This window comes from Protopterus annectens, chromosome 3.part0, assembly GCF_019279795.1.
Source record: "Protopterus annectens isolate FY-2018-M chromosome 3.part0, PAN1.0, whole genome shotgun sequence".
Classification (NCBI taxonomy): domain Eukaryota; kingdom Metazoa; phylum Chordata; order Ceratodontiformes; family Protopteridae; genus Protopterus; species Protopterus annectens.
In genome coordinates, this window is record NC_056731.1 from 813,671,748 (window position 1) to 813,697,043 (window position 25,296).

A 25,296-nucleotide genomic window follows, 5' to 3' on the forward strand; every position below is an offset into this window, starting at 1 on the left:
ATGCATGCCTCTCACTACAAATTCACTTTAAACTATTAATAATTATTTTCTTGTTTAAGTTTCTGATTCGTCATGCAAACTACTTCTTTACCAAAGAAATGGAACATCCACATGCATGGGGGAGCAGAGTTTCACTTTGACAGCACTAATGTTAAACCTTTCAACATGATATTTAAGGCTGAGACTAGTAGCACAAGGGTGTACTATCTTGCACTGTTTCCTGGCAGCACTTGGTTCTCCAGTTCAGTTTCCATCCAGGGTTCCTTCTGTGTGAAGTATGCCTATCCTCTCTGAGTCCATGAGGGTTTTTCCCAGGTGGTCAGGCTTACATGCAGTAGGTAAATTAATGATTCTCCAAATTGTCCAGAAGTGTGCAAGCAGTGTGTGCAAGTGCATGCATATGCATGTGTGCTTCCTGAGAATGACTGGCCTCCTACCCAAAATTAGTTTCTTTGCCTTGGACCCCAATGACTGCTGGGAAAGACTGTGGCTATCCCACCACCCTGGACTGGATAAAATTGATACTTCAGAATGAATGAATGTTGTCAAAGCTAAATACTAACATCTGTGAATTCAAGACAAATGCATGTCAGTGCAAATGCACAGTAACAACATGCTGCTCTCTGGTGGGTACTCATGCAGAGTACATCTTAAGCATATCTGATTATATAGAAGTCAGACAAATTTGTAACTTATTACGGTCATCAAGTGTGTGTGTGTGTGCATGTGTGTGTTTGCGTGCGTGCATTAAAAGCCTTGCCTGAATGACATTTTGACAAAGTTTCCAAAGACATTTGGGTAGCTGAAAGCTTTAAAAGGATCACATCAATTACCTTGAGGGATATCACTTCAATAGTACATTTTCTACACATGAATCCATTTCTAAGGCTCTAACCAAAAAAGAGGTGGGCTGGAATATCTCCTCTTCTGAGCAGCTCCTACAATGTGTTTCAATGTCTGTTACAAATCAATTAAATAAGAACCAGAGCACTTTTTTTTTTCATGGTATTTGATTTATACCTGTCACGTGTTTCTTTGTTGTTTCCTTTAGGGGAGCATTCTAATGACAATATAATTTCATTAACAAGTTAGTTAAAACATGGTTAGCACATAGGCAAAATGTACACACAGTGTACTGACAGCAGGTAAGGTTACATTTTACCAATGTGTACAAACAAGAACATGATTTAAACAGTGATTCAAGTGTTAGGGACACAGTTTAAGTGAAGGAAATGCTGGAGTACTGAAGAACTTTAAAAACTGTCAGGAAGCAGAGCAATCAAGTGTGCAGTCTGACCCAAAAGTGGTAAAAAAAAAAAGGAGAGAGGTGGGGGACTGTCCACACCTGTATGGCAATGTCTTCATTATTGAGGATAGCACTGTCAAATAGCCAGGCTTGCATGTATGGCATGTACTAATGCAAAATAATTCCAGTAAGCTTAATTTTATGGTTGATTACAATGAGTTGAAAATATCTCATTCACTTTATAGGATTTTACTAGTAGTACACAATACCATCCACAAAAACAAATACAAAAATATAGCTGACAATTTTACTTACTGAGATGTATCAATGTCACCATCAGGTTTAATGCTTAGGTGTTCCAAACTGTCTATAAATCCCTATGAAAGAAAAACAAAATTATTTCTACCGTTCAATATTTGAAATTAAGTGCTCAGTGTTTTCTGCTCTACAAGCCAATAAAAACAGTTCACCAGTACAACATAACAGTTCACCATTTTCAGCAACTAGACAAAGGAACACAGAACAATACTAAGAAAACTAGATGTTATGGGCAGAGGCGCAGATTATTAAGAAAGGCATCTTTCAAGAAACAATCTTCAAGGATGCTGAATGAACCAGCAGCGTTGAAAGGGGATAATCAGTAATGAAGTTCAGATACCAAAGAGAAGGGTTCTTTAACAGCAGGTTAGCATGTAAATCCCCTGAAGAAGCTTTTAATTAGTCAATTCTGGGTGACAGTTCTCCATAAGGATGTAATGCTCAATGATGCCTGGAAGTGTATTACAACTATACCATATAAACATTTACCACCCACTATGTAATTTCTGTAGTTCCATCCTCTAAGGAATGTTGCTACAACAGTTGAATAGTTATGCTACTTCCCCTCACCAAATATTTTGTTTACATTTTGAAGACATCTTCACCTGTGATCAGGTAAGACATGTATATTCCAATGCACTGCATAACACCATAATCTAATACTCATTGGCTATGCATATGTACACCCTCATATTAACAGCATTTTTCAGAATAGATCTTATTACATTTATACTAAGATGTTTAACTGTATGTTTTATATTTTATTTTTTATATGTTGTTCACATCAGATGGTTTGATTTTTACTTCAGCTTACTATTATTTTCACTTCCAGAGCATCTCTTCTACTTACATTTGCTGTCTTAGAATTAGAATGTTTTTTCATAATCAAGAAAAGAATAAGAATGATCTTGACGTTAGTAGCCTGGATGACTCTCTGATTGATTTATCTATCTATGAAAATGATTTTTTGAAATTGATATTTCCGATAGCTTAAATGAAAATGCCGAGTCACGTGTCTGAAGAAAGTTTTGAAACTGGATACGGTAAATGGTCTTTACCAAATTTGCCTAGTTCTAGTAAATTTAATCACCCTACAAAATCGTTAGTATTGACTACGTTTGAAAATGCTTCATGTAGAAAAATTGAATATGAGTATTCTGAAATTATGAGAATGGCTAAAATTTATAATCTAGATACACAACAATGGCTGACTTTGCAACAATTTATTAAAGCTACTGGATAAGTATGTGTTTGCAAGTGGATAAGGGGGGCAACTGGGTCATTATGGGAAAATCACAATATCAGAAGATGGTTTCAGATTTATTATCCACTGAAGAGATATATACTAAATTACCTAATAACCCCTTAACATAATTTGATGAGATTCTTTTGGATTTATTAGAAAGGGGAGAGAGATTAGGTTTCTTCTCCTCGAAGGATGTGAAGAAACTCCATATACCTTTTCCCAAGGACCCCTCTTTTTATGCCCTTCTTAAAATCCATAAAAATTTGACTGAGCACCCTGGAAGACCTATTGTTTCATGTTGTGAGTCTTATTCAGAACATATTGGCATGTTGCTAGACAGCTGTTTGAAAAAACATTTGGATAAGATTCCTTCTCACATTTGTAATATGAATGAGTTTTGTAAAAGAAATAGTTTGGGAGGAGGATTTTTACTGGACAATTGTTGATATCAAGTCCTTATATACTAGTATTAAGATACAGTGGGGCTTGGAGGCTGTTGGGAAAATGCTAGGGGAAGGACCACATACTTCTTTTTTGGTGCAATTACTCGAGTTTGCGTTAACATGCAATTATTTCATTGTTGAGAATAAGAATTACTTTACCGAAAGAAAGTACAGCTATGGGAGCTAATTTTGCCTCTACGTATGCCATCATCTTCATGTCCCATTTTGAGAACATTTATATGTATTTTCTGGATTTTTTTGTTAAATCCGTTGTTAGATACCAACGTTATATTGATGATTTGATTTTTATCTGTAAAGGTGACATTGGGGAATTTGAAGAGTTCGTAGATGTACTTAACCAAAATCCGTCTAGTTTGGAGTTTACTTTTAGGACTAATAAAAGTATGATTCAATACTTAGATATTGAATTATATGTGGATATTAAAAAAGATTCAGTTTAAGCCCTACAGGAAGGATATAGCCACTAACTACATGCCAGTAGTGGCCACCCCCCACACTTGCTTGAAGCTTTACCTTATGGTGAGTTAAACGAATTTTTGAACATATGTCAGAATGGCATTTACTCCAACAGGAGTTTCTTTCAATTTAGGAGAGGCTTCAGGCTCGAGGTTATTCTGAAGCCATTATAGAACAAGCAAGAAAGAGGGTAGCAGATGGTGTTAAACCTCCCAGGGGATCTTTTGGAAATGTACAATTGAGGCTGTTGTACAGGGAAAGGCAAGAGGAAAAAGAGAATTTAGTTTTTTGTAACAAAGTTTTCCCCGTTTTCCTCTAATCTTAATATTTGGTTGAAAAGTTATGGCCTATTGTTTGCTTTAATGATGAGTTAGGCAAGTTGTTTCCTAAGAAGGTTATTTTTTTCTAATGGGAGATATCAGAATTTAAGAAAGCTACTTAATGTTAGAAATAGAAGTCTGCTGAAAGAACAAAGAGGTATGTTCAGATGTGGGAAATGCAAAGTTTGTGTGAGTGTAAAAAAATGTTTCAGGTACCAAGATTTTATGGTGCTAGATATATGGCAAAAGACAGGTTTGACTGTCAATCCTGTGAGGTAGTTTATATTTTGGTATGTGGATGTTTACCCCCTAGATGGTTTGCTGGTGAGACCAAGCGTATGACTAAGATTCCCATTTTGGAACATTTAGGGGACATTAGGAATTTAAGACTAGACAGTCCCATTGCTAATCATTTTTTAGGACACATGGAGGTCAGGATGATTCTTTATTTTTTAGTGTGTTAGCAAAGCCTTCACACACCAAGGGGGAGGTAATTTTATATCAAAATTGTTGGAAATGGAAAGTAGATTAATTTTAAATTTTGGCACGCTTGCTCTTAAAGGTTTAAATTTGGAAATCAATTTAAACATGTGACTTGATGGGTAACTTGGTATACTGTTTCTTTAAAACAAATTGTAGAATTAATTGTTCAACTGAGTGAATGTGTTAATTAAGATTTGTATATGTTTACACTGCTGAGTGTTTTTAAACTATTCCTTTGAAGGCATTTTTAGCTGAGGTACCAGAACACATTAAATGTCTAGCAGCTCTACAGCTCCGTTTGGTTTATTTGTTCCTGCTACTTGGTCTCTTGCTTGTTTTGGCTAGCATGTAAAATCCCTTGAAGGAGCTCTTAATCTGTCAATGCTGGATGACAGTTCTCCATAAGGATGTAATGTTCAATGATGTCTGGAAGTGTATCACAACTATGCTATATAAACATTTACCACCCACTATGCAATTTCTGTAGTTCCATCCTCTAAGGAATGGCACTACAAAGTACAGTTGTGTACACTTACCATAAATGTAGATGTTTGAGTGTATTCACTGTTGCAGTCATTACATTTGGGTAATTTGCTGGCAGGTTGCCCTCAGTTGGCCTGAATTCCAAAGTCTTGGGACCTGCGTCGGTTGCTGTCTTCTCTTCCATGACGTCATGTCGTCAGGGGTATAAAACATGCAGCCGACACCATTTTCTTTAGTTTTTCTTGCCCCTGATGTCGGGTGCCCCAAAAAGGTAGCAATATTATATATATATATATATATATATATATATATATATATATATATATATATATATCTATATATATATGCATCAATATAAACTTTACCTTCATCTACAAGCAAATACACCACATAGGTTGTAGAAGATAGAGAAGGAAGATAAACTGTAGAATGACAGGGGGATGGTGGGAGAGTAACCTGGACTGCAACAGTGAATACACTCGAACATCTACATTTATGGTAAGTGTACACGACTGTACTATGTTCTTCGTGTTTCACTGTTGCAGTCATTACATTTGGGTAGAATCCCAAAGCTATGGTTGGGAGGCTGGAGCTAAACAGCATTAGGTGCGGCTATAAGGCCCTGCAGCACTGCAGTGGCAAAGCCTGCCCTGGACTTAGAGTAGAGAGGCAAATGGTAATGCTTTGTAAAGGTGTGAACAGAACTCCAAGTAGCAGCCTCTAGAATTGTCTTTGGTTGTTACTCCTTTGAGAAAGGCTGCCGAAGTAGCTGCAGCTCTGGTGGAATGAGACCTAATGCCCTTGGGCACAGGTTTACCATGGTGTAAGTAGCAGAAACGGATGCAGTGGCTTATCCACTTTGAAATTGTCTGCTTTGAGATAGCCCTTCCTTCTGACCCTGCAGCATATGACACTAGTAATTGCTCAGTTTTTCTTAGAGCTTTTGTCCTGCTCAAGTAGAATCTTAGCTGTCTGTGTACATCCAAGGAATGCAGAATTCTCTCCCCTTTGTTCTGCGGATTTGGATAAAAAGTTGGCAGATGAATTGTTTGGTTAAGAGCCACACTGGAAACCACCTTAGGCATAAAAGAAGGATTTGTCCTCAGAGACACTCTGTCTGGGTAAAATATGAGAAAAGGCTCTACAGCCATGAGGGCCTGTAGCTCTGAAACTCTTCTTGCTGAATTAATTGCTAGTAGCAGTGCTGTCTTCCATGATAAGAACTTTATATCAGCGGTAGCGGCTGGTTCAAATGGAGGCAGGGTGAGCTTTTCCAACACATAATTGAGGTCCCATGCAGGTAATGGTGATCTTCTAGGAGGCCTTAGGTTTTTGGCTCCTCTAAGATACTGCTTTAGTAAAGGATGAGAAAAGATTGGTGGCTCTGTATTGTAATGAGCCGAAATGGCGGAGGCATGGATTTTGATTGATGAGAAAGATAGGCCTTTGTCAAGCATCTCAGTTAAGTATTGTAAAATCTGAGGAATATGTGGTTCTGCTGTATCAGTTCCTTGTGCTTGATTCCAAGCACAGAATCTCTTCCATTTGTCAGCATAAGATTTTCTAGTACTAGGCCTTCTGGTTTCCAAAATGACACCCATCACAGCTTTACTGAGAGGTGCCGTTCGTATGATTACATGATTAGCCATGCTGCCAGGTTAAGAGTCTGTAGTTGATTGTGGAGGATCTGATTGTTTTGCTGGGACAGTAGTTGTGGTCTTTGAGGCAAGGTCCACGCTGGGTATTGAGACAAGTTCCTTAGGACTGGGTACCAGTATTGGCGGGTCCAGTCCGGGGCAATTAATATCTTTGGCTTCTCTTGTCTGACTTTTAGGAGGACCTTGGGTAGAAGAGGCAGAGGAAGAAAGGCGTAAACTGACAGGTTTTTCCAACTGAAGGATAGGGCGTCCACTTTCTATGCTTGTCTGTGATAAGTCCTTGTGCAGAACCTTTTCAATTGATAATTTTGAGGAGAGGCAAATAAATCTATGTCTGGACTCCACCATTTCTCTGTTATCATGCTGAATACTTGCAGATTTAGTTTCCACTCGTGAGGATCCATAAGGTTTCTGCTTAAGTCGTCTGCCAGAGTTGTCTGTTTTCCTGGCAGGAACTGAGCTAAAAGATTTATTTGGTAGGTCAAAGTTGTGTCCCACAGTGTCATGGCTAATCTGCAAAGGGGGTATGAGTGTGTGCCCCCTTGCCTGTTTATATACCACATGACTGTGGTGTTGTCCTGGATGAAGTAAGTCCTTGAAGGCTGTTAGGGCATTTGAACAGCTAGCATCTCTTTCTGGATGATATGTAGATGCATTTGATTTGGTGCCCATATGCTCTGAATGCATCTTCCTGCCATGTGGGCACCCCAGGCATAATCTGATGCATCTGTTGCTAAGGTTTGGCTGGCAGGGGGTACAGTGAAGGGCCGTCCCATGTTTTGGTGACAGGCCTTTGCCCACCATAGAAACTCCTGTTTCAGGCAGGACATGAGAGGAATCATTGTTTCCAGACTGTGTGAATGTTGACTCCATAAACTTTTTAGGTACCATTGAAGTTTCTTCATATGCAGTCTTGCATATGGAATTAGTAGGATGCAGGATGCCATGAAGCCCAGAGCCTGCAGAATTTGTCTTGCAGAAGACTGGGTTTTTGTTGCCATCAGTTTGAAGTCAGTAGTCAGTTGCCTTTGTTTGTCTGGTGTGAGGTAAGCCATCTGGGCAGTTGTATGCAAGCTTGCACCCAGGAATATTATCTTTTGAGAGGGTACCAGTTGTGATTTCTTTTCGTTTATTGTGTACCCTAGGCATGCTAGAAGCCTTTTCACAAACGCCAGGTGTCGTAGAATAGTGTCCTTGTTTTCTGCTTGAATGAGACAGTTGTCCAAGTAAGGATATATTTGAATACTTCTTTGTCTGCAAAATGCAATTACTGGTGCTAGGCACTTTGTAAAGACCCTGGGCTCAGTAGATAAGCCAAAGGGCAGTGAAGAGAATTGGTAATGTATTAATCCAGCCTTGAATCTGAGGTATCTTCTGCATGACTGTCTTACTGGGACATGCAGGTATGCCTCTTAAGTCTAAAGTCACCAGCCAAACATTCTTGCCCAGCATGGGCAGAAGCTGTTGCAAAGTAAGCATTTTGAAATTTGGAATGTCCAGGTATGTGTTCAAAATCGATAAATCCAGTATTGGCCGCCAGGCCTTGTCCTTTCTGGGCACCAAGAACAGTCTTGAGCAAATACCTTGTCCTTTTTCCTGTTCTGGTACTGTCTGAATGGCCCCCATATCCATGAGGGACGTAACCTGCTTCTGAGCCTCTGCCCATTGGTTTTTTGGCAGGTCTGGCCAACCATTTGTCATTGGCAGAGTGTGGAAATGGAATCTGTATCCCTGTGATACGATGTTCAGTACCGACTTGTCCTAGTTTATTAACTGCCAATTCTGAGCAAAAAGTGCTAATTTTCCCCCTATGGGTGCTGCCAAAAGATAATTGCTTGGTGTAGGCAGAGGGAAGTCACTGGGATTGCTTTCTGTAGGTTTGCGCTTTATCTCCTCCAGATTTGGAGGTGGATGCGCCCCATTGTTTTGACCTGTATGAGTCTTGAGCCTGGTACCTGGAACCCTTAGGGCATCTGGATTTAACCCTTTGAGCTCTGTCTGACACAGGAAAGGACCGTTTTTTTGTAGGCCAGTGTCTACTGAATCTAGGTGGCTGCACTTGTAAGAAATCTTTAACAGTTTGCATAGACTTAGCTTTGTCTTCCATTTTCTTTAAAACCTCTTCTGCCTTAATACCAAACAGAGAATCATGCTGTAAAGGTGCATCTAGCAATTTAGCTTTAACATGATCAGGCAATTTTGTTCCTTTACCCAGGCATGCCTCCTAATCACAGATCCAGTAACTGTGGCCCTGCAGGAGGCCTCTAAAGAATCAAAACCACATTGCAAAGTATGCTTTCCAACTTGTTCAGCTGCATGCAATAATTCCTGCAATTCCTTATTTTCTGCACATTCTGAAATCAACATCATTTTCTGTTTCAGCAATCCCATAACATGTTGTTGGTACTTAAGCATATGAAATTGACAGTTTAAGGCCCTGATTGCCAAGGTTGCAGATGTATAAACCTTTTTTCCCCATCTGTCCAGCGCCCTTGAATCTCTGTCGGGGGGTAGGGGTTTTGTTTTTGCTGTTGAGGCCTTAACTCCCTTTGGACCCTGTGAAATAGTTTCAGGATCAGCAGCAGGGTTTCTAAATAAAATTTTATGAGAGTCAGGGACCCTGTAATACCAGTCAGGCTTCAGGGGTCAGGCTTAACTCCAAAAATCATCCACAATGTCTAACACAGGGGGAATGGCTAAAGGCTTGTGCTGAGGGAGAAGGAGGAAATCCCTGAGCCTCTTTTTCAATTCTGAGAAGTCTTGACTCTCCCAGTGAAAATGTTCCCTCAAAGTATTCAAGGTTTCTCCAAATTAATAATCCTCAGGAGGAGATGCAGATGGAATAGACTCCTCAGCATCAGAATCCTCATAGGGAGGTAAAGATAATTCCTGATCAGAAGAGGAATCAGAAGAAATAGAAACCTGATCTGAAGATTCATAGTCAGTGTCTTGCCTAGGCCTCTTATCTGGAGGGGGATGGGTACCTCTGATCAAGGTAATAAGGTCTTCAGCCATTTTGATCATCTGTTTTTTAGGCATAGAGGCCTGTGCATGTGGCTCGGGCGTCATTTTTTTAGTTTTAGAAGGTGTCTTTGTCTTTGGTTTTGCAGCCTTCGTCGGTTTGATATAAAAATATTGAGGTCTGAATACACCCTCAGAAGCCGGAGACTGCTCAGCGGCTCCGGACCCATCCGAGGGAGATACATCCGTCGGTCCAATACCTTGAGTATCCTGCGGCATGCCGGACTCCACATGGGTGTCAGTAGAGGCCTGCGACTTGAAGGTAGCGGGTATCAGGGGCTGCAAAAGTGCCTCACTGAGTACCGGCGAACTGGCGACTGGCTTAGGAGAAGCTTTGTCGTCGGTTTTGGATCTCGACTGCCTTTCTCTGTCATTTTCTTTGCGTTTTTTATGTACTCCGGTAGTCGGATTGCTATCCGACGACATCTCTGGGTAGTTAAATCTGTTTCCAAAATACTTAGATGCAAAAATATACCGACGCTTAATAGTGCGTTGGTTAAATCTAGCCCAAAACCGACATCCAGGCACGTTGTGATCAGGGCCTAGGCAAGGAATACAGTATAAATGGAAATCCTTATGAGGTATTTACTTCCCACAAGTAATACAATTATTAACTTTTTCTGACCGGTAAAAAGCAAGAAAAAAAGTTTCCCCAACAGAGTACTTAGCTTTATTGAAGACTATGGTTCTGAAACTCATACGCGAATATTTCAGTAGTCGGCCGACCGGCACTTGCAAAATGCTTCTGCTTCGGGCACCGCGCGGCAAGAAAGACTAAAGAAAATGGCATCGGCTGCATGTTTTATACCCCTGATGACCTGACGTCATGGAAGAGAAGACAGCAACCGACACAGGACCCAAGACTTTGGAATTCAGGCCGACTGAGGGCAACCTGCCAGCAGATTATCCAAATGTAATGACTGCAACAGTGAAACACGAAGAACATCAGTTGAATAGTTATGCTATTTCCCCTCACCAAATTTTTTGTTTACATTTTGAAGACATCTTCACCTATGGCCAGGTAAGACACACATATCCCAATGCACTGCATTACACCATAATCTAATACTCATTGGCTATACACATGTATGCCCTCATATTAACAGCATTTTTCAGAACAGCCCTTATTGCAGTTAGACTAAGATGGTTAACTGTATGCTTTACATTTTATTTTTATATGCTGTTCATGTCAGATTGTTTGATTTTTACTTTAGCTTCCTATTATTTTCACGTCCACAGCATCTCTTTTACTTACATTTGCTGTCTTAGAATTAATTCAATGTGTAGGTGAATTGTTCATATAGTGATATGTCTGATTGATATTATCAACTACCACTTTGAAACACGTTAGAATAGAGAGATCTGAGCCCTTAACTTTATTAATGAAGACAGGCAAAAGTGCGTTTAAATAATAACTATGATATCAGCACATTTTGAGACACATGAATTTAGTTAACACAACTACTTACACTTGTTAGTTGGTAGACACATTCACCATTATCTACTTCTTATACATACCTTTTGGTCTGACATGACTCTTTCCTTATGTTTGTGCCATCAGTGATCCTTTCCCTCTGCACATCCTGCGACCTTATGAATTTTTCCTTACATTTGTTTATTTTTCAGCTCATCTTATTACTAGCCCTGAAGGCATTTAGCTCTTGTCTCTCTCCCTGAATACTTCCTTGACTTGCACACAGTTGCTAACATTCTATTCAAACCTCTGTCCCTAACAACAAACTTTCTCTTCGAGTTCGGTTAACCAAACTTTAATCCTGAGATTCACTTAACTCTACACATGAACTCCTCCCAGCTCTCTCCATGCTAGGGAACATCTAACCAAGAATGTATGTAACGTGCTTTAGCTCATGAATTAGCTCTCCTATACTAATTCCACAGTTAATTAGACAGATAACTTCTACGACTAAAGTGCCATGCTGACTCAAACATATTGAACTAGAGGCACCAGCCCATTCTTTTAATTTATACATCAGCACTCACTGTTGCAGTCCTTGTTATGACAAGCTTCCTTAGAAATATGTTGCTGTTGCAAGATATTTGAACATCTAAGACATACCAACGTTATCTGTAGTAGGTTCACCATACAGAGTATACTGTTTCACCAAAGATGTGGTGCAGTCTTACTATCATCTGTTATATTCATGCGACTAAAATGTGGGGCTAGATGCTTACTTTGTTAGCAGGTGTTATACCTAGCACACTGATCAACAGCCAGGCACACAATGACTATACTTGGATAAGGATTAAAAAGTACTGATCACAGTAACGATGAAAACTATGCATGCACTACTATTCCAATCACTTTCACTGGATGTGATCAGTTGAACTGCACTTGGATCAAAGCCTTTGCTGTAATTAAAATAGTAATTTAAACGAAAACCAGAAAAGTATACATTGAAGCTCTGACAAGAGCGAAAGTTCATATTTTATATTAACAAAGTGTACAGTCTCATTTTTTTTACTTTTACTTATTGCATCACAGTGTGGGGTGCATATAGAATGATAAAATGCTCCTACATGTATATGGCAACATATATCCTAGCAATATTTTTAATATTGCCTTTGTGAAATTTGAATTTACCACTGTAGGCTTATAAGTAAGTTATAGGACAGCTACCCTTGCAAGCCATTTTAACCCTAGCCAATTTCTCTTTTTGTGTTTGAATTAACTTATCCTGTTGAGACTGGCCTTACCCATCCCATGCTCAATAATTAATTACCCCAGTGGGAATAAATGGGAATCATATCACAGATAATTTGAGGGGACCCATGCATGGGATAAAGCATTTAGGAGCTGCTTCTGAACATTAGTAGTACAGGGGGAAGTCCTGGGGTAAATGTTCTGTTTCCCATCCACAGATCCAAGTTGAGCATGAATAGGGACAGGGATGAACTTTGTTTTAAGTGGATAGGGAGTCTGTTCCAGAGCAGCACTATCCTCTAGGAGATATACCTGTCCCTCCAAACCTACTGTTAATGTTGCAGAAGAGGTCTAGATCCCTAGACCAAGTATTTCTGATGCCATTTGACTTGCTAATGTGCAGTAAATCCATCAGTACTGGATCGGAGGACAACTTGTCTGTCAGACACAGGCCACTGCGCTTAGCAGTCTGTAGAATACCAAGAATAGTGACAGGGCTTTGAGTCAATTCATGTAGGACATGTTGTTTAGGCCTTTTATCCTTTTAGTAAATATAACTGTGGGTGTTCCAGTTGTGGCAAGTGCCTGGACAGATGTATGTTAAAGGGGGCATTATATTCAATGATTGGCTAATCAGAGCTGAGTAAAAGGGGACAGTGTCATCCCTAGATCTAGACACAATCCCTTTGTTTATAAGCTGTACAACACAGAAGGACTTTCTTACAACAATGGACACATGGTGAAAAGGTAGGTCACTGTCCACAATTTCCCACACAACAAACAACTGGGTCAACTCTTAGGGGTGTACTGTCAATATGGTAGTTCTCAAGGGTAGATGAATTCTCAAAGGATACAATAATGCATTATTTGGCATTTAGTTTCAGTCCATGATTTTGGCATCAGTTATTTATTTGGGACAAACCTTTCTGCAGGATGGCAAACTCAATAGGGGATTCAATGACTACTCTTAGCTTGCAGTCAACTGCAAATGCAGACAGAGATATTGGCTTTTATTTTAGTAAAGTAGATACCAAACAGGAGAGGTTCCAGCTTCCAGCACAGAATCCTGGGGTACTCCACTGGTGACTGGTCTGTCTGTGGAGGTAATTTCCCCTATTTTGATTTGCGTCCTATCTGTAAGCCAGCTAGCAATCTAGCAAGTGACACAGGGGTTTATTCCCAATTTATTTAGCTTTTCTACTACGCCTGAGTGGAGAACTGTGTCAAAAACTTTGGACAGGTCCAGGTATGTGGTGTGTACCATTCTGCCTACATCCATTTCTTTGGTGATCTTTTCAAAAAATCCACTAGGTTAAGTAAGCATGACCTGCCTTTGATGAATTCAAGCTGAGATGGGTCCAGTGTTTGGAGATTCCCTATGTCCTGATTGATTGGTTCCATGATATGTCTTTCTATGGTTTTGCACGAGTCTGGTCTGACTTACGGGTCTGCGGAATGTCCTCCCTTATGCAGGGGAATGACTGTTGTTACTCTCCATTTGCTTGTGCAAACCCTGTATGGAGGCTGAGATTGAACAGCGTTGTTAGGACTGTGGCTAAATTGTGTTTCATGCTATTTAAGATGAATTCAGGGATACTGTCAGGCCCCATCAATGCAGTATTTTTATCTTTTTATAGCACTTTTAGGACTTGGTCTTGTGTGACAGTTGGAGTCAAGTCAGTTTTTAGGTTTATCTTGAGAGGGGTAAAATTAGAGCTAAATTTATCAGTCAGTAGGTTCACTATATCTTCAGCCTCAATGTAGGCAGCTTCATTCTCAATCAGCTCAGCACATTCTTGCATTAAGCTTTTGAGATTACGAACATAACTAAAAATGCCTTTTGACTTTCTTTGGCTTGGGTAACTATTTCAGCCTCAAACTTGGCTTTTGTGGATTTTATGAAGCTCCAGAGTTGTTTGTTTATTTCAGTAGCAAGGGCTCTAACATTCTGGGAATTACTCTCCTTACATTAGGTCAAAATTGTTTTCCTTTTATTATAAAGCTTGTTGGTATCATGGTTCACCCTACAGGTTTGTTTTTGGGGTTTGCCCTGCATTTGTTCCTACTCAGCACAGCTGCACTTAGCAGCTGCTTACATGTTGGTATAGCATGATGGTGCAAATTTCTATGTATTCACTGGGGTTAACTGGGTTTGGAGGGGATTTGATGCTTGATAATGTATCACATAGGAGTAGGCAGTTTGTCTTAACTCATTAACCCTGAGTACTTTCTCATGGCGCCTCTGTGCTTACAACCGAGCTCGCCATGAGAAGATACTAATTCCAAGCTGTTACCCCCAAGTGCCTTCCACAAGAGCGAAAAACTGCAGTGCAGATTTGTAGTTGAGCTTAATGTAAAAACACACTGAAATCGTAACTGAACTTGTAATTTACCCTATATTGTTACGATTCAGTGTGTTTTTACATTAAGGTCACATTAAACCATTAGCAGAAATTCTGCTTAAAAGGTTCTTGATAAAGCAAGTGGTTGCAATCCAAGCCACGACTTGCGTAAAAGCTCCACCCCCAGCCTAATTTTCTTTTGTTTTCCCCAAATAAACAGAGGGTCCAGCAGCAGGCATTTCTTTTCTTTTGGCTGATATTTGGAAATTTTACCTACTACTGGATCCCTCTATTTTATTTTGGCACTCAACGAATTTCACGGATTGCCAGAGACAGTTATTGAGGCACACCAGTTTGGCAGTTGCTACAAGGAGTTCCCAGTTTGATTGGCCCAAGAGCTGCTTTTCTTTTTTCCCTTCAGATAAGCTGTCGCTGAAGAAGATTGAACAGAATAAGGGAGTTCTAGGATTTTATAGTTTTTATTCAGTCTACTTTTCTTTTGTGTGTGTATGTTCACAGTCAGAACTCATTACTGAGCAGGCAGGTTTGATTTTTATTGTTAGTTTGTAATGAGTGACTGTGTAAACGTTTTTTGTCAGCTCTGAATATGTATTTTTAGAAGCGTTTTCTTTATTTGACTCTCAGACTTTTTTCTGTTTTGTTACGTTAGTATCTCATTAATTACTAGTATGAAGTTTGACAGACTATTGCTAGAAGATCTGCTTGCTATTCTGTCAGACGTTGGTGCTCAAGCCGGCAGCTGCTTGCTTTGGAACCCAAGAAGCCCTGGCCAGCACAACTTGGGGTTTGTAGGAGATCGTGTTTGTTGCTGATCAAGTCCTAAAGAAACAATGTTGCCATGCTTTTTTTTGCAAAGTTAGTGGGAAATGATGGACACACTTTGTACCCGGCACCCAAGATGTCTGTGCTGCAGCACCAACCCCGCCCTCAAAAAAAAAAAAAAAACCACACACACTCCTCTGGATTACTTTTATTTATTTCTGCCTTGGTGAACACGCGCACACACACACCCTGGTGCAGAGGATGGGTGGGTAAGGCAGGTTCAGAATATAGGCGAACTTGTAAATAACTCGGATTATATTTTACAAGTGTCAGTTTCTTGCAGCTGCTATACTGCAGTTTAAAACAAAACCATTATGTTGGCTAACTCTTTTCTGGTAATATACATAACTCTTACCGAGTTTTTCGTTACTCCCTGTTTCGCATATGTTTCTTGTTTTTTTTCTGTTTCAAAATCCTTGTTTTTTATTTTAAAGTTATTAATTTGTGTCGGTTTTAGGGAAGGTGGAGCTTCATGGCAAACGTATAAAAGTGGAACATTCAGTCCCCTAAAAAGCATTGGTATTTCATCGATTGTATTACTAAGAACATAATTTGGTTTTGATTAAACTGGTGGAGACAGCAGACTGTGCCTTGTAATACTGGTTGTCATAATGTCCTTTCCGAACTTTGATCCTGTGTTTAATCGTTTCAGTTTCATTATTTTATACAGTGGAATATATCCAGTTGCTGCCTGTTCACCACTCAAAAATCTATGTCAAGCTAATGTTCGTGATGTGGATCTGTATGCTGAGACAAGGAATTTTCCCCTTCAGTTAGATTAAGGTGTTTAGTAGCCCAGTATTCTCACTATGATCAGAACAGGACTTCAAATAAATGGGATTAGGGCTTTGTTGAGCGAACATGTCCTTTCTTTCTGTTGAAGCCCTCAACAGTACTGCAGGCACTTGTATATTAAAGCCCTATCCTCCTGCTATTTTTTTTTTTTTTTTTTTTTTTTAACAAACTGAGAAATGTTCTGAGCCTAACTAAGCAGCAAAATTTTTGTTTGCCTCAGAAGCGGGTGGACAGTATTGCTGACAATTTTATGGTTTGTAGAAAGGTGTGTATTTTACAAACATTATGGTGTAGTATTATGTGACATTTTCTGTGCAGTGTATATAACTCCTTTGCTGTGATTTTATTTATTTATTTGCTTGCAATTTGATTACTGGGGAAGTCCACTGGGCCGAACTGACCCATTTTTAGTGGAGGCCCGGGGAGAAAAGCTCCAAGATGCATTATACAATTTAGATACAAATGATAGTTAATATTAAAGATCTTATGTAGAATAGTTAGGTTTTCCGCGGTGGTGCAGCAGTAGCGTTGTTGCCTCACAGCAAGAGGTTCTCCATTCAATTCTCGGCTGGAGTGTCTTCTGTGTAGAGTCTGCATATCCTCCCCGCGACTGGGTGGGCGTTCGAAAGACATGCATAAATGGGCATACCTTTGTTGAAGGTTGAACATCGAGCTGGCACCTTGGCATTCATGTAAAATCTACTGCCAATCATTAGTGGACCGGAGTTTCACTGTGGCAACCCCTAACTGGGAAAAGCCGAAAGACAACAACAACATGTATAATAGTTACTCATAAATGCATTCAATATCATGTATAGTTAACAAATTCATTAAGCTTGAAGGTAGGGATCACACAGTTTCATTTGAGGAAAACAGATATGGGTTAGGTGTGGAAACAGTTTACACACAAACCTTTTAAGAAAATGTAAATACGCTTTACATACACACATCAACAGTAGAATGCTATTTACAATATTTACAAGGTTGGGCTGTGTGAGGGTAGCTGTAGGAGGTGAGAGCTTAGAGAGAAGCTATAGAAAGTGAGAGCTTAGATAGGCTCATAGGAAGATAACTATGAGAGTTGTCGAGCTTGGGAACCAGAGAGAGAACCCCCTTGGATTAGGTTGAGTGAAGGCAGGTACATTTCCATTTAGTGGACAGGTTTTGAACAGTTGGGTTTTGAAGTTTTCTGAGTTTGGTATGGTTCTTAGTGTGGAGGGAAAGGAATTCCATTTTTTGCCTAGTGAGAAAGACAGGAGAAGTTGGCCAGCAGGACGTTTAGGTTTATAGATAGTAATTAAGTTCTGAATTTCAGATCTGAGAGCTCTGTTGGGTGTATAAGGGGGGGAAGGATGTTAGTTAGAGCGGGACATTTTGTCCGGTGAAATATGAGTCTATGTGTAGTAGTGAGTTGGAGATAGTCTAAGCCAATTCAGAGATTGTAGGGTTAGGCAGTGATGGGTGGTATTTTTAGATTTAGAGGCAAATTTAAAGATTTTGTTGTAGCAGTTTTCTAGTTTAGAGGTGATAGAGGAAGACAGGTTGGTTAGGAGAGGGGCTCCGTATAATAAGGAAGGAAGATAAGTCGAGGCCAGAGTTTGCCCGGTAGAGTTGGAGAGAAAGTGATTATTCCTATACAGCATACCTAGCTTTTGGTGGGTTTTCTTAATATTTTGTTGAATATGAATATCAAACTTGAGAGGTGCTCATCTACAGTAATGCCAAATAGTTTAGCAGAGGGGACTGCTTCTATAGGTGAGTTAGTTTGACTATAGACTTTGAAATTGTTTTTATCATAGGAGGGTCTTTGTGGGAGGGAATAGTAGAATATTCGATTTATTTGCATTGAGAGAGAGGTGGTTTTGGCGTATCCAGTTTTCAGTTGTTGAGAAGGCAGTTTTGGTTTTAGTCAACAATTCAGAGAGGTTTGAGGAAGAGCAGACTAAGGTTGAATCGTCTGCGTATTGAATGATTTTAGCATCAGGAACAGCAGTGTGAAAGTTATTGATGAAGATGTTAAAAAGCATTGGCCCAAGGATGGATCCCTGTGGTATGCCAGTTGGGGTAGATAGGAAGGAAAAGATGGAGTTCTACCATTTGACTGCCTGTGATCAGTCTGATGGATAGCTGGAGAACCAGGATAAAGCATTATGTGAGAGATTAACATTTGAGAGATGACAGAGAAGGTGCTTGTGGGAAACTGCATCAAAAGCTTTAGACAGATTGAGTAAAACAGTAGAAACTAAGTGGCCTAAATCTCGTGCTTGACTGACAGCTTCTAGGAAAGAGAGTAGAGCAGTTATTGTGCTATGGCCTGGACTGAAGCCATGCTGGGTAGGAGTGAAAAGATTGTTTTGGGTCAGGAAAGGCATAAGTTGGAGGTGGATGCATTTTTCTAGGATTTTGGAGATTGGTGAGAGCAAAGCAATGGGGCGAAAGTTTGAGATGCTGGTAATCTTGCCTCCTTTATGATGAGGAAAAATATAAGCTGAGAGCCAGAATTTGGGGACATATGATTCTTTTACGGATCGGTTGATAATGATGCTGATTGGGAGTGCAATGCCATCAAGCAGCACATTTTATGAAGGAAGAGGGAATATTGTCAGGAGCATTAGAGCAAGGTTTAAGTTTGGACAAAAGTTTTTTTATAAAGTTAGTGGAGATGGGTTTGAGTTCAAACAGATGAGGTGAGTTAGAAGGGGGAGAGTGTAGAGCAGTTGGGTTATTATTGAGAAATGCCTTGGTGAGGGTAGTAATAGTGTCTATAAAAAATGAGTTAAATTTAGAGCCTAGTTCAAGATCAGATTTACTTGGGTCAGGACAGGGATTATTCTTGGAGCCTGGATTGAGGAGTGAGTTTACTGAGTTCCAGAATTTTTGGGGGTTTTTATTGTTATTGGACTGAAGTTTGATATAGTAGGATTTTTTGTCTTTGGTGATTAGTCGTTTTGTACGGTTGTGGAGCTGTTTATATTGGAACAAGGTATTGTCCAGTTTATTGTTTTGGTAAAGCTTCCATAGTTTGTCTCTGTGGTGCATAATCTGTTTTGTCTCTTTGGATAGCCAAGGAGCAGTTTTAGTTTTTATCCTTTTGTTTCTTAGTGGGGCTAGTGATTTTAAAGTATCAAGGAAAACAGAGCTGAAGTATTCTATAGCCTTGTCAAGAGGAAGGAATTTGCCAGTTCATTTATTTGAAAGTATTTGAGAAAGTAATTGGGTTGAAGCTACTGAGATTACAAGTTTTAATGTACTGATGCTGGTGTGGGGAGGAACTAGTTGAGCGATGCATGAAGGCTGGGAGGTGGTCACTAAAGGTATCAGGAATTGTGCCAGAATTGGTTATTTTATTTGGATCTGAGACTAGGATCCAATTTATAGTGGATCCGGGAGGGTTTATTTTGCTAGGTCGAGTGATGGAGAGGATTATTTGAGTGAAGTTATAGAGGTTAAATGGATAGGGAGGGAGAGGGGCAATTGATTTTATTCCAGTCAATATTCACATCACCAAGGATAGCAGTTTCATAGTTAATTTCAGTAGAGGCACATAGGAGAATATTTTCGAGTGTAGAGATATTGTTACCAGGTGAGATATATAGGGAAATGATGCAGATATTTTTATGTTTATTTAGTTTTAGAAATCCAGCAGTTAGTTCAGTGTTATGGAATTGAGGAATTGGAATTTGGAGGGAATTTAAGGTAAGAAGGTTGGAGTAGACTAGGGCAGTGCCTCCACCTTTTTTATTTAGTCGGTCATTTCTGAAACAATGAAACCCTAGGGGCAAAATCTCAGAGTCGGAGATAAAGGACTTGAGCCAGGTTTCAGAGATGGCTAAGATATCTGGTTGGTTATGGCTTAATCAAGCTTGAAATTGGTGTACTTTGTTGTTTAGACTTTGTGCATTAATTGTAAAAATCTTTAGGGTGTTGAGATAGGAGGAAGAGGGTAAGGGATGAGTGTTGTTAATAAAGGATGTAGGACCAGGGTTAGGATGGATATCACCAGCTTGGACTAGGTTGTTGAGGGAGATATCCTTTAGCCATATTGGTCTGCCAGGCATGAATTGTGGTAGATTATAGATTGGAGCAGGTGACAGTATCTTGACTTTAGAGGAGAAGAGTTTAGGGTAGAATAGGTGCAGAGGGTTGGGCTGGATGAGAGAAGATGAGATAGAGTGGAAATGGGAGTAAGAGTGAGGGGGAAGGTGGGTTTGTATGGTAGTTGTCTTTGTAGGTGGTATTGGACAAGCACAGGTGGAATATGAGGTAGCATAGTATAAAGGAAGTATGAACAGAAAGAGGAGGCTGGGGAACTGGAGAGTGTGATAACTTGAGGAGAGCATGTTGGAGCAAAGAGAGAGTGGTATGAGTGGTTAGGAAAATAGAGAAAGCTATGAAGAAGAAAGGGTTTAAAAAGTGATGGAGGTATTCTAGAGATTTAAGGAAAGAGGATGGGGACTATAATTATTGAGTGGAGTACAGATTACAGAGTTTAAGAAGGATGGCTATAGGTGGGAGGAGTAATGAGGGGGGAGCTGGTATTGGGTAATTAGGCTGAGAGGGTGGGGTAAGATAGGAATAAAGCTATGAGTACTGGGGGCGGTTGGGAAGTGGGGGCAGGGTAGGGGAGCGGAGTGAGCCCGCAGGGCGAACGGAGTGGGAAAGAACACTAAAGGTGAGTATGGCAGGAAAAGTATCAGCAAAAAGCAGTTTAGAGGGTGGAAGATATTAGCTAAATATTTCCAGCCAGAAAACGAATGCTACCTTTACAGAGGGTGGTTTAGCAGGGGGGAGAAGATATTTACAGTCTAAGGATATTAACTCATAACCAACTGTTTGTGAAAAAATAAAACTTGTTGGGATTATAAAGAATATCAAGGATTTATATTGGTAGATGCTGCCACCTAATGGTAGAAGGAGATAGCAAACAGCAGGGATAGTTGGACCAGTCTTAGGTTTAAATATATTCTAGGGTAGTGATAACAGGAGGGGGAGAGGGCAAACGGTCTGCGGTAGGCTGCTAGAACGCACACACGGGAGGGCAGATTAACTCTAGATAGTACATCAAGTCTACATTTAATTAGTGTTAAGCAACATACATTTACACAATCTTGTTGGGGGGGTCTTCTCAGTAGTATTTTTCTAAGTACCAGGCAAGCTGGCCAATTCAGGGTGTCTTCAGGTGATGGCCGGAGGTATTCCTTTTGCATTTAAAGCAGGGAGGGAGCACCCGGGATGGATTACTGTAGAGGAGACGGAGACAACACTGAGTTAATATTGCAGATGTAGAGGGGAAAGGTAGACGGTGAGAAGAAGGGAGGGTGTAACAAAGCACAGTAGAAGAGAGAGGCTATGGTTAGATGAGGCTAGAGCAAGTATGTAGAGGAAGATTAGGTTTAGGGGATTAACAATGGAAAGCAGCAGATATTATGCTATGAACAATACAAGTTAGGCAATATAGGCTCCATTAAATAGAACAAAGTATTCATTCAGCAGTTCAGCATGCTATCAGTGACCCTAGTCCATTAGAGAGGACAATGTTATACAGCAGTAGAGCCAAATACAAGCAGCAGAAAGCAAGGGGTAAATGAGTAATACTATAAAATCTCTAAACAGTGCAATATATAGTGCTCAACAGACTAACACATTAAACTACGATATGTTCATGCTGTGCAATAACTTGTGTTGAACAGTTTTCAAAACAATATAAAAGCCATGTGGTGTCCTTATAGAGACAATCGGAAAGAAAAATAGCTGCTAAGCCAGTAATTAAGCTAAAGGCTCTAGTAGGACCATTGATCCACATTGAAAGAGAAATGAAGGCCTTCAACGATATATGTTCATTGGCATCCTTTTAAAAGGACATCTGGAGAGCAGACTGGGCCAGCAAAGTGCAACAGTCGAGCCCTGTATACTCAGATTAAAGTAATGCAGCTGGCGACAACATAAAGAGAGACCCACTTGTCCCAAAAAGCAGCTTACAGCTGCTAAGCCAGTAATTAACCTAAGCAAAAGGCAAATGACACAGTACAAAGCAAGCAGTCAAACAGTACAGTAAATAGGGAAAAACGGTCCCCAAAACCGTGTAGAAGCTGTGCGGAGCCCTTAGAGTTACAAATGGAAAGAAAAATGGCTGCTAAACCTGATTTTAAGCGGAAGACTTGAAGGGGGATTGTTATTCCACCTTAAGAGGCTATCCGTCATTCAGCGATGCACTTTGGTTGGCGTCCTTTTAACAGGACATCATTACACCAGGTTTCTGGTCGTGACAAGCCAGCAGTATTCAATCGAGCCCCTTGTACCCATACAAAATTAATGCAGAATTAGTCAGTGTAGAAAAGAGCACCACTCGTCCCAAAAGCAGCTTGCAGAGGTCAGAAACACATGTAGGTCACAGATAAATTAAGCCGTCAGCACGAGGCCAACAATAACCATACAACACAGTTACAAACATTGCACTGGAGTGATAGCCATTAGCACAAGGCCATCTATAACCCTAAAACACAGTTACAAGTAAAAATGCGGAGTTTAGCACAATAGTTGCTTAGAGGCTTGCAAATGACAGACAGATATGCTGAAAAGACCTACCGGTAGGCGAAAACAAGCAGCCTAAACCGCAGGACCAGCACAGAGGAGCTGTGGATGCTTAGGGCATTTTATGACTGGGCAGACATTTGCATGATTATTTTCCCTTAGTGTTTTTTTTTTTGTTTGTTTTTTTAATGAGGCTGCTTTTCCTTGTATTTTTTCTGTATGTTACAATTAATGATTGGGTCCATTGTCCAAATAATTCAGGTAAAATCAATCAATAAATGTTCAATTTCTCTCCAGTGTATTTTAGAAATGCTGTGTAGGCATCTGGTTACAAAAAAAAGTGTTTTATTTTACTTTATGTTTTTTTACAGCTGTTAAACACAGTTCTTTTATTTTAAAATTGTCTACATGTGACTGTCCTTTATGCCATATGATTGCCATAAAGCAATGGCAAGGGTGAAGCTGGTCTTTTTTTTCAGCACTGCTGAATTTTATAGCTTTATAATGTAAAATCCCCAGCTTTCTTGTGCTGCATGGAAATGTTTAGTGTTGATAGGGCCTTTTTTCTTTATATATGAATATGTAAAGGCTTGTCTTGAAATATGTGCTGTGTGCTCTTGCTTACTGTGCAGGAAATCATTGCAAGAGGGGATTGTGGAGCCCTGTTAAGTGCCGGGATGAGCTTTAGAACACTGAACAGTGTTTGCAGTGGTCAAAGAACTCTAAAAGTCCTTTTTAATGTTCTGCAATACAATTTACAGCTAAAAAATGGCGCCAAACAATTACAGTGCTGAATATTAATTTTTTTTTTCATGTAGTTATTTACAAGCTTGCTGTCATTAACCTTATCCTGAATGCTGATTCCTTGTTCGAGTCTGCCAGTAAAGTAAAGTTTAGTCATGTAATTTCTAGCTGTGATGAATGTCTTTGGAAGAGGCTCTGTGCTGCTTTTCTGCTTCTCAGCTCGTTAACTGTGATGCACTGGCTGTATTTAACATGATGTTTAAGGTGCAAGTACTTCCTTATTACTCCTGCATGTCTGCTAGGCGGTGTCCCCAACCCTGTCTTCTTGCAGCCTAATGAATCAGTTCTGAAGGAGGTTCTACATATAAATCCAGTAAGAAAACAGATTTTTTTTTCTCCTTGGGATTTGATTACATGGGTGCCAGAACCATAGAGCGAAGGGGAAGGGGCACCCCTCCCCCCATTTTTGCATCCAACTTATACAAACTCTGAGATCGCACTACAGTGAAGGAAAGGGTAAATTTCCCAATCCCCACTATAGCGTGATCTCCGTTCAGCTTAATGTTGAAGAATTCTCCATAGAATGTTTTACTGTGAAAATCTATCATCATTCCTGTTTTTTTTTCACTGTGCACTGTTGTTGTTGGCATTCCTCTAAACAGTCCCTGATTTTTGTTTCATAATTTTACTCTTTTCCTTCTGAATAACTGTCAGCTTTGGGATATAAGATGGTAGATTCCAATGAATAGAGTTATAAACTTTTTTTATTTCAGAAAATACAAGTTTATTCATGTAATTTTTTTTCTGTCGGCTTTTTAAGTTAATAGTACTTGCATTTTAAAAAAAGTGCCCTTGTTATTTCTAGATTTTCTGTGATTCTGAAGGTAAGAGCTATCATTGCTGGTACGCTGCAGAGGCGGTACCGGTAAACATGTAACTTTTTACTGCAGTTCCTGATGGTATTGCCATGTAGAAGTGTCTAATGGTTTGGTGAAAACTTGAGAGGTAGCGCTACTAGTGCCCAAGTCTATGACTACATGATTTGGCACTGACAGGGCCAATGAAACAGATCACTGTCACTTCATTAAATTACTTTTTTTTCTATGTGAACATTATTCTGGTTGATTGTGGATAATGAATACTGAAGTCCCATGCTTTTGTTACAGTTCCCATGTTTTGTTTAAATTTAATTTATTCATAATTTCATTCCAGTATAATAAGAATGCAATCTGATTTAATTTGACTATTGTCAGGGGGTTAAAAAACTCATGGTTAATATCAGGTTAAGTAAAATATCTCAAGTGTGTGCAAAATGTGTAACTTTTGGTTGTTATGATATTGCCATTGGAAATGGAAGCAGGGACTTATCTTGTGTGTATGAAATAGTTTGCTGGGTTGACTAACCTTTTATTGTTCAGCAGGAAGTAAGCATTTTAGATCATCATCCCTTCATATGCCACTGAGGAAGGCCAAACCTTTGGCTTGTTGTTTTTATGCTTTCCATGGGTTGTCTATTTAAGCACATTTGAACTGTGTTGGTCTGCTTCAAGTTGGATAGTAGTGTTTACTTTCAATGCCATCATAAGCTCCTAGTGCCCCTATAGCAAAAGCTGATGGCAGCTGTGCAGGGGATGTGAATGCAGAGTGTGACATTGCAAGCAGATAATATTTGGAAACAACTTTG

The 25,296-nt window shown here is 39.7% G+C and overlaps 1 protein-coding gene across 2 annotated transcripts in view; it reads right to left on the reverse strand.

Moving 5' to 3' along the window:
* The window catches only part of EXOC2 (exocyst complex component 2), a 2,261,550-nt gene that overhangs the window by 758,736 nt on the left and 1,477,518 nt on the right, over window positions 1–25,296 (reverse strand). For both annotated transcript variants that reach the window (XM_044065154.1, XM_044065156.1), the window contains exon 20: window positions 1,562–1,623. In XM_044065154.1, coding sequence (XP_043921089.1) covers window positions 1,562–1,623 — 62 coding nt within the window. The remainder of the gene's footprint in view (window positions 1–1,561; window positions 1,624–25,296) is intronic.